The 13,774-nt window shown below is 44.4% G+C and overlaps 2 protein-coding genes across 7 annotated transcripts in view; one reads left to right on the top strand and one right to left on the bottom strand.

Moving 5' to 3' along the window:
• The window catches only part of Ubac2 (UBA domain containing 2), a 184,705-nt gene that overhangs the window by 103,243 nt on the left and 67,688 nt on the right, over window positions 1-13,774 (top strand). The window lies entirely within an intron of this gene.
• Gpr183 (G protein-coupled receptor 183) lies at window positions 247-13,654 on the bottom strand. Of its 3 annotated transcripts, XM_076545596.1 has the most exons (3): window positions 13,504-13,619; window positions 6,576-6,696; window positions 247-2,890 (listed from the first exon to the last, which is right to left on the bottom strand). In XM_076545596.1, exon 3 carries the CDS (start codon window positions 2,861-2,863, stop codon window positions 1,790-1,792), a length of 1,074 nt encoding a protein of 357 aa, XP_076401711.1. In that variant the 5' UTR covers window positions 2,864-2,890; window positions 6,576-6,696; window positions 13,504-13,619; the 3' UTR covers window positions 247-1,789. The 3 variants fall into 3 exon arrangements, with proteins under 3 accessions (XP_076401711.1, XP_006978832.1, XP_076401712.1); XM_006978770.4 differs by lacking the exon at window positions 6,576-6,696 and having other exon boundaries at window positions 13,504-13,654; XM_076545597.1 differs by lacking the exon at window positions 6,576-6,696 and having other exon boundaries at window positions 13,450-13,620.

Here is a 13,774-nt window from a genome sequence, read left to right on the forward strand (position 1 = left end):
GTACTCAGAAGGCTAACACCATAAGTTTTCTTTTTCTTCCTGAAGCAGGGGCTTGGTATACTATGTCTGTAACCCTAGTACAGGCTAGCCTCTGATTCTCAGCAGTCACCCTGCCTCAGCCTCCCAAGTGTTAGGGTTACAAGTATGTGCCTGAGGAAGGACTTTAATTACTAAAGACCTGCCTGGGATACATAATGAGTTCAAGGCCAGTCTGGGCTATATAATGAGACTCTGTCTCAGAAGACAAAAGACGAAACAAATTAATTTTATTAAAATGAAATATTTCCAGGGCATATACCACAATAAAAATTGAAATTTTGACTCATAGTGTTTTATTTCTTCTCTGTCATCTAAATTGGTATCGTTGCCATCTGAGATACTGTACTGGGGAAATTTCAGGACTAGAAGAAAGCAAATTTGATCAGGCAGACAGTGTTTAGGAAGGCCACCTGCCCGTATTAAGGCAGTCCTGTGGGCAGGTGTATAATGTCACAAGACCCTGAGCAGATGACACCTGCAGCCCAGCACTAGGGAGGCAGGGGGCAGGAGGATCATACACCAGTCTAAGGCTAGCCTGTCCACATAGAGAATTCCATAGTCTCAGAAACAGAAAAGGGTTTTGTAGAGATGGCTCAGTGGTTAACGGCTCTTCCAGAGGACCCATGTTCAATTTCCAACACTATAACTCCAGTCCAGAGGCATCTGACGTCGTCTTCTGGCCTCTGCAGGCACTGCTCACACATCGTGCAGTGAATTACATGTAGGCAAAACATCTTTACACATAAAAATAAATTTTAAATAAGTTTTTTAAAAATAAAAAAAAATTAGCCAGGCAATGGTGGTGCATATCTTTAATCCCAGTACTTGGGAGGGAGAGGCAGGCAGATCTCTGAGTTTGAGGCCAGCCTGGTCTACAGAGTGAGTTCCAGGAAAGGCTCCAAAAACTACACAGAGAAAACCTGCCTCTAAAGACAAAAAAATCCTGAAAACTCGTAATTTATAAATAGTGCATCTTACTTCCTGATTTATTTAGGCAAATGTGGCGATTATACTTGTAATCCTCACTGCCCCCACTTCTTATAGCCTAATCTAGAGTATATAGATACCAGGTACTGCCGGTTTTCCATCCTAAAGAGTGCAGCATGTGGACATGCTTTCCATCGAGAGTTCCGTTTCTGAGCGGCGGTCCAGAGCGCAGGCCTGGCTGTCTGGGGAGATGCTCTCACTGCTCTGTTGTCGTGAGCACTCACACCTTTGCTTTTCATCCACCTTTTGCTAATTACACTTGTAACTTCTGCTGGTCGTTGGCAGTAGCATATGAATACTTCTGTTACATCCTGTTCTTTATCCCACAAAATATTCCTTAAAACAGTTGTCTCAGAACAAAACAAACAAACAAATAAAAACTAGGGAGATAAAACCTAAAATTGAAAGAGATGTAAATTAAGAAATATGTTTCCTATATTACAGTATTGACGTTTTTACACTGATAATGTATAGTGCAATCAGTCATTTATCTTTTGCCAAACTATTGGCAGAAATAGTAATGACTATGTTCATAGGAACACAGAACATCTCCTTTTACATCGAGACTTGCTAAGCTGGCCTTCCTGTGTCTATAATTCATGAAGTAGAACATGCTTTTGTTGTTCTCTCGGGCTGGCCTGGATCTCGGTGTGTTGGTTGGCAGACTGGCAGTGGGAAGTTGAAAGGAATCCGTACTGGGAACTGGACAGTCAGTCTGCCGAGGCCACCATGTGGCTTGCTCTGCTGTGACCCATGTGCCCATTTACCTTCCGTTGGAAGCCTTGGAGTGGATCATCATCTGCGACTCCGTCATCTCGCGTGAATTTTCCTCAGGGGCTGACCTCACTGCACTGGAGATTGACACGCTGACCTGACGCTTGAGCATCTTCATGACCTTTCTCTTGTACCCTTTGCACGCAAAGAAGTATATGAAAGGGTCCATACAGCAGTTGAAGTTCATCAGGCACACTGTGAAGTGCAGAGAGATCTGGAAGGAATGTCTTGGGCCGCATTCTAGGGCATCAGGGGAACAGAGTTTCTTAATCATGTGTTGAATGATTGATATGTGGTAAGGTGTGAAGCAGAGAACAAACACAACAATGATGAAGATAATTGTATTGAGAGCTTTTTTGTTCACCCCGGATTTCTCAGTTAGTGGGTTTTGCTTGGCGGTCTTGAAGAGTTTGCAGCAGATCTGAGAGTAGCAGATGAGAATGACTATGAGGGGCAGCACATAGCCCAGCAGGCAGGCTCCGAGCAGAATCCAGGGGAGCGAAGCTGTCTCTTCGAAGTTGGGGTATTCCATGCAGGTCGTCCTGTCCCCCTCCTGCTTTGACATAGGGCTGATGAGCAGAGGCAGTGTTTGAGCAAATACTAGAATCCAGACAGATACGCAAACGCCCTTTGCGTATTCGATTCTCTTAATCTTGTTGTAGCGCAGAGGGTGCACCACAGCGAAGAAGCGGTCTATACTCAGGCAGGTCATGAAGTTCACACCGGCGTACGTGTTGATGTAGAACAGCAGGGCAGTTATCCGGCACAGGGCATCACCGACCCTCCAGTCAAAGCCTAGTGCGTAGTAGGCTATCCGAGTGGGTAAAGCTGTGGTAAACAGGATGTCGGAAATCACCAAGTTCATCGAGTAGAGAGTGGTTGAGTTGATCTTTTTTCTGTTTTGAACAATGACAACCAAGGCCAACAGGTTTCCCACCAGACCAATGATGAAGACAAGGCTGTAATGCAAAGGCATTAATATCCTGGCTGTGCTGTGGTGTGCATAGAGATCACAGTTATTGCCCTGAGAAGTTGCCAGTGCAGTAGTAAAATTGTTAGCCATTTCTGTATCCAGCAGGGGTCAGAGTCACTAGGGAGAAAACAAGTAAGACTGTTTAGCTAAAACTATTTAACTCAGCTGTTCAGTCATTTATACATCTCTTTAACATTTTCAGTATGTAAATTTCAACTGGAATAAACTGAGAACAAAATCTATGTGTTTACTCTTCCAGTTAGTGACTTGGTCAGAACTCTGGCAAAGGAAACAGCCATCTAAGTAGGTCAAGTGCATCCTCGCGACAAGAGGAGCGCACTGACTTAGGCAGAAATCCCCCTTTTCTGAATCACTGTGTGGTTAAGAATAAATCATGTGAAGTACCCCACATTTTAGACAGGCATTCAACTTGGCTTTTAAACTGAATTTAGGTTGAGCTTTTTTTTCCACTTCCAAAATGCCTGTCGCTGCCAGGAAGTGAAATCAGTGGTACATGTAGTGAGGTGTGAGCTTGCCATAGTAACTGATTTGTGTGTTAACCTAAAAGGATGATAAGTAATCTCGCGCTGTGTTAGGAACTGAAAGTTACTCTTTCTTAAAAAAGAAGTAGTATTCATAGTATTCATTTAGTTATTCATAACTAAATTTTTTTTAAAAAGAAAATAAATGTAGTGGTGCATAACTGTAATACCAGTGACTTTTGAAGTTTGAGGGCAGCTTGGAGATCTCAGTGAGACCCTTTCTCAAAATGAAAAAAGAAAAAAGAAAAAGTCGAGTTCCCAGGGGCTGTCAGCGCAGCTCTGTTGTGGTATGCTCTTCCCTTTCATGGGGGAGATTGTTGGACTGTGTGGGGCAGGGAGACGTAAGCAGCTTCAAGTAGGAAATTTTAAATTGGGCATATAGTATGTGTTGACCCAGTAAGAGTAACATAATGTGTGGTGTTTTGTGTCTTACCTTCATAGTAAATACATCTCCATGGCAGTGTAGTTACCTGTTTTTTAATGTTTGGGTTTTATGAGGCATCTGATGGATACTCCACAGGTTTCCAAAGTGTTGAGTCAATGTGCCTCATTATTCCAATGTGTTAATGTATAATTTAGTAGCTACTCCCTCAGTGCACATTTGGGTTGTTTAAATTTTTTTCTTGGTCATAAAAAATGCCAAGACAAATTTCAAGTCCTAAACTGGAAACCTAAGAACTCTGACAGTAAAATTCATATAAAAGAGTGAATGCCAACGAAAGTGGGGAAACTGAGCAAAAAAACCCTGCGATTATATTTTAAAGAAAAAAAGTCACTTCTCTGTAGATTGTCTTTATAAATTTCATGTGAAAGTCACCAGTATTAAGGGAGCCTTTGGAATGTCTCTTGATGGTATTTTAAAGGAGAAGTCCTCTATCAAGACTGATGGGAAGCACTGCTCCAGACCTGCTCCTGGGCCTGCACTGCTTGGTGGACTGGGTCTCTGTTCCCTCTCTGGCAGCTGAGGAGAGGCATGCTCACTGGACCCAAGATCTGCTCTGGTGTGTGGTGTTGGCAGATGAGTCCTCACTGTCTACAGATAAAACCTAAAGCAAAACTGAACAAAGTGAGGAGAGGCATCTTGTCTCAAACAGACCAGAAAGGAGACTGATGGGCAGAGGAGAGGATGAGGATGGGAAGTAGAAGCCACAGAAGAAGAACATGGAACGTTCTAACAAGTTTAAATGGATTGAACTTGCCTGTGGAAGGGAGAACTACCAATTTGGAGTTTAAAAACAAACAAAATCCAGCTGTGTGTTGCTTGGAGAGGATGTAATTCAAATAATTGAGAAAGTCTAGAAGAAAGCTGTAGGGAATATATGCCAGCCAAGTCCCACTGAGCACAGGGCGGGCTGTAATCAGAACATCAGAAAAAAGGGAAATTCACGGTGACTTCCGTACTAATAGGAATATAGCATTACTGCCAATGTAAAGAATAGTCTTTGGGCCATGTCGGTACACACCTTTGATCCCAGCACTTGGGAGGCAGGGGCAGGTGGATCTCTGTGAGTTCAAAGCTAGCCTGGTGTACAGAGTGAATTCCAGGACAGCCAACACAGAGAGACCCTGTCTCAAACAAAACAAAACAAAACAAAAACAAACAAACAAACAAATAGAATAGTCCACAAGGGATATAAAAATAATTATGAAATGTGCCTGAGCTGTCAAAATTTTATATAGTTTAAAGGAAAAATTAACAAGTCTACAATCATAATAGGCAATCATGTGTATCTGAATATCCTAGAAATAATATTGAAGAAAATAAAAGGCCTTGAGGATTTGCTCAACATGATTTATAAGTTAGTAGACTATGTGTGGAAGACATAGCATATCTCAGACTCAACTAGAGAAGTCTCAGGACCTCCAGAAGGTCATTATTGAGCAGGTCACACAGCCTGACTACAGTACAGCTAAAGTAGAAATCAATGACGAAGGAATGAAGGATGAATGAGAAATGAAAACATTTGAATTAAAGAAAGCACCAGCTGGGTGGTGGTGGTGCACGCCTTTAGTCCCAGCACTCAGGAGGCAGAGCCAGGCGAATCTCTGTGAGTTCGAGGCCAGCCTGGACTACCAAGTGAGTTCCAGGAAAAGGTGCAAAGCTACACAGAGAAACCCTGTCTCGAAAAACAAAAACAAGAAAGCACCATACTGTAAATTTTTGAAATGCTTAAAATAAAATAAAAAGAAAGATTGAAAATAGATGTTAGCCATACATCATGAGAAGCCAGAGAACTGAATTTGTCCAGCAAAATCAGAAGTAAATAAAAAGACAACTGTGAAATTAATGAAATAAAAAACAACATAAACAAAGACAAATGTGGCTTCATGGTTTGTGTAGGAATTAAAATGCAGAGGCGCTTGCATTTATGTAGGAAGGCCTTCCTCTGCCGTGTTCAGGAAGTAAGGCTAGGCACGAGGGTACGGCTTCTAGACAAGGCTTGTCGCGGAGGAGCGGGCGCCAACAACTCTGACAGATGTTTTTCCAACTTCTGTGAGAATTCCCCCCCCTGAGAATTTCACCTACTATTTTTGAGGAGTTTTTCAAAGCAAGTTTGTGGAATCTGATCTTAAAGTAAATGATAGTGGGGGAAAGGTGTGTGTGGAGTTGCAGAATCTCGATGTTAACCACAGCCGTAAAGATTAGGAGAGTCGCTCCAACTGGAGAGCAGGAAGGGCTGCCATTGTTTGTCAGCCTCCAGTGACTCCTGGGTGAGTCTTTCAGTGAAATGTGTTGTAGCACTGGGACAGGTAACAGTGGGAGTGAGTGGATCCAGAACAGCTCGGGTGTGGGAGCATTCAGCTCAGTGTTAACTATGATACAAAGATGCAAATTTGTGAACGGCTCAAATTCTTTGAGTAAGTGACTGGTAGGTTGTTTTGTGGCTCAGCCGTGCTGTGGAATGTGAAAGTGGCAACATGAGATTAATCCTTGACAGGAAGTTATAGTAAGGAAAGCTGATTACATGACACGCTGCTCTGGGGAGGAACACAAGCGCACGTGTGCACACAGGCTCACACAGAGAGAGGCCAGCGTGGGTCTTATGTGTGCCAGTAAATAACACTGTGTGAGTGATTTGGGGACTTGTACCCATACAGCCAGAATTCGGAACACTGAACCTGCATTAACTGAAGTGAGGTAATGATTTTATTTAATTGGAGGAAGAAATGTTATTTAGGTTTTTTTGCAAGAGCCTCATCAAGTGACACTCTTCAGACATTGCTCCTTAACGTTATACTCACTTGCTATGCCTACCTACCTTTAAACTGTGTCTGGCAAGAACCTCAAATGGACCTGAGAAGTTTAGGCCATGCTGGGTCCTGCTCCAGGTTTCTGGCCAGTCCTTTGTAGGGGCAGCTGTCTCATGAGCCCTTAAAGAACTGAGAGATCGTGGTTTCAGCGTACAGACAGCAGCATGGTACATGTGGTCGGCTTCCCCAGGGTAGGTGGGCACCCTTCCTAAGAGCAGAGGAAGCCAGCCCCGAGGGCAAGGCTGGCCAGGAATCTTAACTGACCACTGTTGGGCCAGAGCCAGCCAAGGACAGCGCTTTTAGAATGTGGACATGTGAACAGGATAGGTCAGAAAGTAGCCTAGGTAAGGGAGATTGAGATAGTTTGTAAATGTGTTCATTTTCGATATTTAGCAACTTCTGGGGTTTGAGTCCACAAGGTAACTGTTGCCTTGCCATTATATTCAATCCTTGCTTCTATCTTCTCTGTGTTCTCAATGCTATCATTTTAGTAGACTTTATCATCTCCATATTGAGAGGAAAATCCTTTTGTGTCCTTGCGTGCTGTTATCCAATTCTTAGGCCAACAGATCTCAGTTTATTATGTCCCCTCAGAGTTAGACCTTTTTCTTTTCTTTAATCATCTTCTGGGTTTACTCTTGTGAGGCTTAACAAACACTTAGAAAACACTGCTGTTAGTGTTTTTACTCTACATGTGCTAGATCCTGGGAATGCAGAAATGATACTTTTTTATATTAGAGGGTCCAGAATTGAAGGACAGATATAGAATGTTGGGATGCCCTGTTGGTCCTGGCTCAGCATTGCTTCTTGGACTTCTCATACTGTTTGCTGTTGTGTTTAGTGGGCCTGCATCGGTCTCAAATTTATCTTTTAATTATTCGAAGTATAACTTACATTTTAATGCACTTTAATTATTTTTCATTTTAATTATTATTAGACAGCAGATTCTGACATGTTTGTGTGTGTGTGTGTGTGTGTTAAACCTGAAAGTACTGTAATATGTCACTGTACTACAAAGAGAAAAGCCCACAGAATATGTCCTAAATCCATTTCTTTTAGAACACTAATATTTATAAGAATTATAGTTTCAGCACAATGCTTTTATGAATTATAAACTTGACTCCACATTCCACATATTAAAGGACAGGAATCAAGATGCTGACATCTTTCCCCAACAGCGTAGATAGTAACTGAGCTGCAGAAAATGGAATTTTTCTTCAGGGTTGCCCTCATGAGGAACAGGGCATCCCAACGTTCTATATCTACCCTTTAATTCTAGACCCTCTAATATAAAAAGGTATCGTTTCTGCATTCCCAGGGTCTAGCATATGTGGACAAACATTCAACACTGAAAGCTTTGTTTGCCAAAAGTGTGAAAAGTACACAAGGGTGTGTCTACCTCCCAAACGTGCACTCCTCCTGACACACCTGGACACCTGGAAGCCCCTGTGGCATTCATTCTCTTACTTTCTTGCTAAGCAGCAGGGACTGTTGTTTGTCTCTGTGACATGACATTTGTCCTTAACTTCCCTGTCGTCCTGATGTGTGTGAAACAGTTTCTTCTTCAGCAAGCCACCGTCCAAAGTCTTTCCCTGATGTTCTTGAAAGTGGGGTGTGTGTGTGTGTGTCTGTGTGTCTGTCTGTCTGTCTGTCTGTCTGTGTGTTTGTAAAATTTATTTCCTTGCCCAGAGAGTTACCAACATTTCTTGAGATATTATCATTTCATCTTTGCATAACTAGGTATGTTGACATGAAGTGACAGTTTTTCTTTTCTAGCCATGAAAAGGAGGGGGGGAAAGTCCCCCTAAAACTCATTTATTGTTGTCTAAGAAAATTGCCTAAACTCTGACATAATGTGTACTCAGGAAACATTTACCTTGAGAACAAGGCATTTATGAATTTTCAAAGGCTACATAGACTTCTGCTAGCCTATTTCATTTGCTGGGATAACAACCAGAAGGGCCACTGAAAGCACGGAGGCACAGGTGAAGATTATGGGTGTGTGTGTTGTCAAGTCACAAATGATCCTGCTCTTGCAGTTTCTGTTGGCATACTTTTGGCTCTTTTCTTGAGGAAAAATAAGGTTGTGAAAACATGCTGAGAGTCGGGGGAGATCAAATGAGTGGAAAAGGAGGGAGATGTGAGGGCACAAGGGTGGGGAACCACCAAGGACGTCGTTCTCCACGGGAGCGGACCAGCACCAATGCAGCAGCGGCACAGATCCAGCAGCGGCAGCACAGATGCAGCAGCGGCACAGATCCAGCAGCAGCAGCACAGATGCAGCAGTAGGACAGATGCAACAGCACAGATGCAGCAGTAGGACAGATGCAACAGCACAGATGCAGCAGTAGGACAGATGCAACAGCACAGATGCAGCAGTAGGACAGATGCAACAGCACAGATGCAGCAGTAGGACAGGTGCAGCAGCAGCACAGATGCAGCAGCGGCACAGATGCAGCAGTGGCAGCAGCAGCACAGATGCAGCAGCAGCACAGATGCAGCAGGAACAGCATAGATGCAGCAGCAGCAGCAGCAGCACAGATGCAGCACAGGTGCAGCAGGCCGGTAGCTCCGGCTGCTTCAGTGCCCTTGACAACAGCCCTGCCCCTGGGAAGGAGGAAATCACTCCTCACTGGCTCGACTACCTGGCTGCACACGCGTCTGTCAAGTGTCTCCTTTAAGCAGGGACATCTGAGTTTAGCCCGTGTCAGCACCCTCAGCACTCGGTCGGTCCTGGTTCCCCATTTGGCTGACCGAACAGCCGCTGCGTGTGCTTTTGCCTGTAACATGGGCAGGTGGCAAGTGCTAAGTCCAACCTGCAGAGGGATACCGGAGACCATTTGTCTAACTGTCCGTTCCCACGTGCAGTTAGTCATCAGGGCACGACACAGTGACCTGGCTGAGGAAATCTAATGTTAAGTGGTTTCTTTACGTGCAGTCATTCTTGAATCCTGATTTGATAGCTGTGTCTCTGTCTGTAGACTGCTGTCTCCTTTCCTCCTGTGTCCTTCCCCCATTGAACAGAATGCAGAGTTGAGCATGGTCAGCCTGGCGCTGGCTTTTGGAAGTGTGATGAGTCAAGGGACTGGAGCAGTCAGCTTTGTGACAGATCCTGAGTCCTTGACATAGTCTGCCTCCAGCCAGCTTTCAGTGAGTCTGCAGAAGACGGTTGACAGCACAGGGCACTTCTCCAGACAGCAGAGCGGTGCCCAGCTGTCTGCAGTCGGCCCTCGGTGCCTCTCAGGTGTCAGACTCGTGAGCACTCAGTGAAGAGAGCTGCCTGTTAGAACTGATGGGGAGTGCGAGGTGTCTGGGGTAGGGCTGTCTGGTTGAACACGCTCCTGCACATTGGGACTGGACATATTCCAGATATTCTTCTTTCACTTTTCAGTAATTATTCCTTGTGTGTTAGCCGGGCGTTGGTGGCGCACGCCTTTAATCCCAGCACTCGGGAGGCGGAGGCAGGCGGATCTCTGTGAGTTCGAGGCCAGCCTGGGCTACCAAGTGAGCTCCAGGAAAGGCGCAAAGCTACACAGAGAAACCCTGTCTCGAAAAACAAAACAAAACAAAAAAAAAAAAAAAAAAAAAAAAATTATTCCTTGTGTGGCCTTTGGCAGCTTTAGCAGTGACTATGGAAATTATCAAAGGTAGTGATGTTGAGTGTAAGTTACTTAAGAATTTAAAGGAGGCCACTGTCACGCTCACTTTAGCACAAGGAGCACAAATTCCCTGTTCCTGCCTGTGGCAGGATTTGTGGAATCTTATATGAGGGATTGCTAATGGCATGGTAATGGCCTTTGTAGTGAAGGTGTGTGTTTCTAGAATTATTCCTCTGAGTTTAGATTGCTTCTAGAAATAGCATGCACTTTGTACCTTCAAGCTGAAGGGAGTTTTAAGCTTTAAGTTAAGCTTCCTTATTTTGTGGCTGTGCTGAATTAAAGGTGAGTTCAGTCATTTGCTCGGGATTCCTCCAGGTAGGGATCACATGGAGGTCAGGGCTCTCTTCCCTCAGGTATCGGCTCTTTCCCTCCAGCCCTAACTCTGCCTGTGCTCACCCTGCACCACAGTGTGTGTGTCCTTATCTCCTCTCCGCCATCGGTGACCTGGCTGTCTGCAGGCCTTCCTCTCTACCTGTGCAGTGACCTGGCAGCCTCTTCTCGAGAGCCCTCCAGCTGGGACCCGAGGCCAAGGGCAAACGGAAAGCTCACCATCACGATTTCCTTCATCATAGGTCTCTATTCTCTCTTCCTCCAGGTGTCTAGACATCGTGGTCGTCCTCAGCCCCTGGGCATTTCTTTGGGAATCTGTGCCCCTGACACTCTCCCCTCTTTATCCTGGCATCCTTACCTCTGCCCATGGAAGCTCCCTAGCCTCTGCACCCTCCCAACCCACCCAGGAAGACAGAGTATTGTTGAGGTTGTGGTTTTGTCTCTCACACTCCTGTGAAGTTCTGAGAGTGGGGATGTAAGCAACAGTTCTTATACCCCAAAGATAAAAAAGAATGGCCAAATCTCAGCTCCCCTAATCCTCGCTAGAGAGTTCTCTGTTAGAGATAGTAAGCCTGATGAGTAGTCATGACCCCTCCTAGTCAGCCTGCAGCCACTCACCGGAGCTGAGGCAAGAGCGCCTCAGTGGCTGAGGTCACAGCTATAGCTGTTAAGTTTGAACTCGCTCTTTGCCGCCTAAAAAAATCACAATGAATACAGGATGTGTTATCCCTGGTTCCTGTTTCCGAGATCAAGGTACAATGGGCGGGAAGCAAGTGAAAACAGGAAGATACTTCAGAACTTTTGATATATACCCATTTATTTGTGTCTGAGAATGAGGAGGGAGATAGGCAGACCTAAATGAAGTAATCATTAATTTATAGCATGTTTTAAGTCAAATAAAGGAGAATTGAGTATTTGGAGTTTGTTTTGTTTTTAGGATAGGGTCTCCTGCACTCACATCATGGTGGAGGCAGGTCTGGAGCTCCTGATTCTGTCTCTGTCTCCCAAGGGCTGGGAGTGCAGCAGTACCACCACATCCACTGAGTGGAGATTTTAGAAATGAGTTTACTATTTTTAACAGGATTTCAGCAACAGAAATCTGCCCGCCTTTCAATTGGAAGAGAAGATTGAGGCCAGCACAGCTCGTATGATGTTGATTGACGTTCGCACTATTTTTCAGGGCTGTGTGGATATCCGACAACACACTTTCTCTCCTCTTTGGGCTAGCAGGACACCATGAGTCCCTGAACCTCCACAACATGCAGAGACTTCTGTGTGTGTGACCTAGTCTCCTAACCGTGGCCAGGATTGCACCAACAGCCTGGGACAGACAGGAGGACACTGCCCACCTGTCCAGTACCTCACCTCTTACTGTGGCTGAGAGAAGGGTCTCCCTTAGACACCTTCATTTGTTGGTGTCTGCAGGTCAGCATTTTTACATCGTAGACTGCTGTTGGCCGACATACAGTAACTCTCTAGTAGGTGCCTAGCATGCATGATTGGAAGTCCTGGAGTGAGGTCACTTGTCACAGCGTTTACTCCACTAGGTGACTGATCATGGCGCTAATTAACTCTAGGAAGCCCGCCAAAAGTAGCTTAGAAAAGGACTTATTACCACAGCCACCCACATATGGTGTGAGCCCGTGAGCGAGGCTGCTTTGTGGGGCCGGGCGCTCTAGTATTTGCAGGTTTGCAGAGCACGCCAGGCCCCAGACAAGCACTCCGAGATACTAGAAAGCACAGTGTGCTCATCTGTGTGCTGAGACGGAAAGCAGACATCTCCAGATAAGTTCAAGAAGATAATTTGCACAAAAATGACAGGGCAGGGAAACTTGGCCGGTTAGATTCGTCCTTCTGTGGGCTGATGGGCAGGGTGAGCGTGGTGAGCACTCGCCCAGCACTGACTGAGAGAGGCGCTGGCAGGAGAGCTGGGCAGAGACTTTTCTCCCCCAAATGAAGCAGCTGAAGCAGAGGCCTTGCCCAAGGCCGAGCAGTTATAAATAATTGGGCCTGGGCCTGGGGTGATCCCAAGCCCTTCTCTTAACTGTTACTCCCTCCTGTACTCGAGGTTTGAAGCCCTTGTTAACCAGAAAACACCACCACACCGACAAAAAACCCTCATTCTTCTTGAGAGGAAGTCCCTTCGTGGCTTGTGTTTTGTTAGGCATTTCTATAAAACCTTCACTCTCACCCTGGAAATTGATTCTACAAATCACTATAATTCTTTAAGATTTTCTTTCAAAATTTCTATAATGTAAATGTGGGAGCTTATTTAGCATTACTGGTCACTTAATAATAGAAACCGATGACATAGATTTTATTTTTTCAATTATTAGTAGTTGGTCTTTAGAATGATTCTGCTTCTGAGGCAGCAAAGCCCAGGCTGATCAGTAGGAGGCTTTGCTGGTGGGAGAATAAATTGATAAATATTTTTGCAAAGCAGAAAATACTGTTCTATAACCTGATGCTTTAGAAAATACCCCCCTTACCCCAGGAATTCTATTGATGATAGTCTCTGAGAAATATTAGATATCAAAAAGACTTTTCTGTACATAAATGCATGCCAGGTAGTCAAATGTAATGGCTTTTTCAAAAAAATTAGGCTAACTGGTTATATTGTATATAAAATATATCAAAATGTAGAAACACTCTATTTTGGTAACATTGTTCCTTTCCCTTTATATTAAAGAACCCTGAAATACCGATGGCATTTGCTAATGTTTACTTGTACTGTGAGTTGACACTGAAGCACATAAAAAAAGAGCCCGCCTTTTGATAATAATGTTTCATTCATTACTTCCATCTCATTTAGTAGCTAATTTGGACTGCCAATAACCCCAAAGCAATCTAAATAGCTAGTTATTTAGTACATTCTTTTTTCTTTCATTTTTACCTTAAAACTTAGGTTTTCAAAGTATCCCTTAAAGAGAAGAGTGTCCGTACTCACATGTGCCAGGGTGGCCAGGGCCTCCGTTGTAGCGGTCTCTGTTGAGTGGTTTGCTCAGACTGAAGTTAGTTAACTGGGCATGTTGCTTTAAGAGGACGGAGCAGGCGTCCTTTTATGGTGGTGCCTTTTTCCTGTCACCCTGTGACTGAGCATAGCCCAGAGCAATTAGCCTCACACATGCGTGCATGCTTTTTTTTGAAATGGGAAGTGAGATTTTTTTTTCTGATACAGATTTTAAAAAACTATTCAAAAGTCCCTTGGACTTCGTGAA

Source organism: Peromyscus maniculatus, chromosome 9 (assembly GCF_049852395.1).
Source record: "Peromyscus maniculatus bairdii isolate BWxNUB_F1_BW_parent chromosome 9, HU_Pman_BW_mat_3.1, whole genome shotgun sequence".
NCBI lineage: Eukaryota > Metazoa > Chordata > Mammalia > Rodentia > Cricetidae > Peromyscus > Peromyscus maniculatus.

Coding starts and splice junctions, on each gene's coding strand:
- Gpr183 (XM_006978770.4), bottom strand. CDS start 2,863: ATGGCTAACAATTTTACTACTGCACTGGCAACTTCTCAGGGCAATAAC.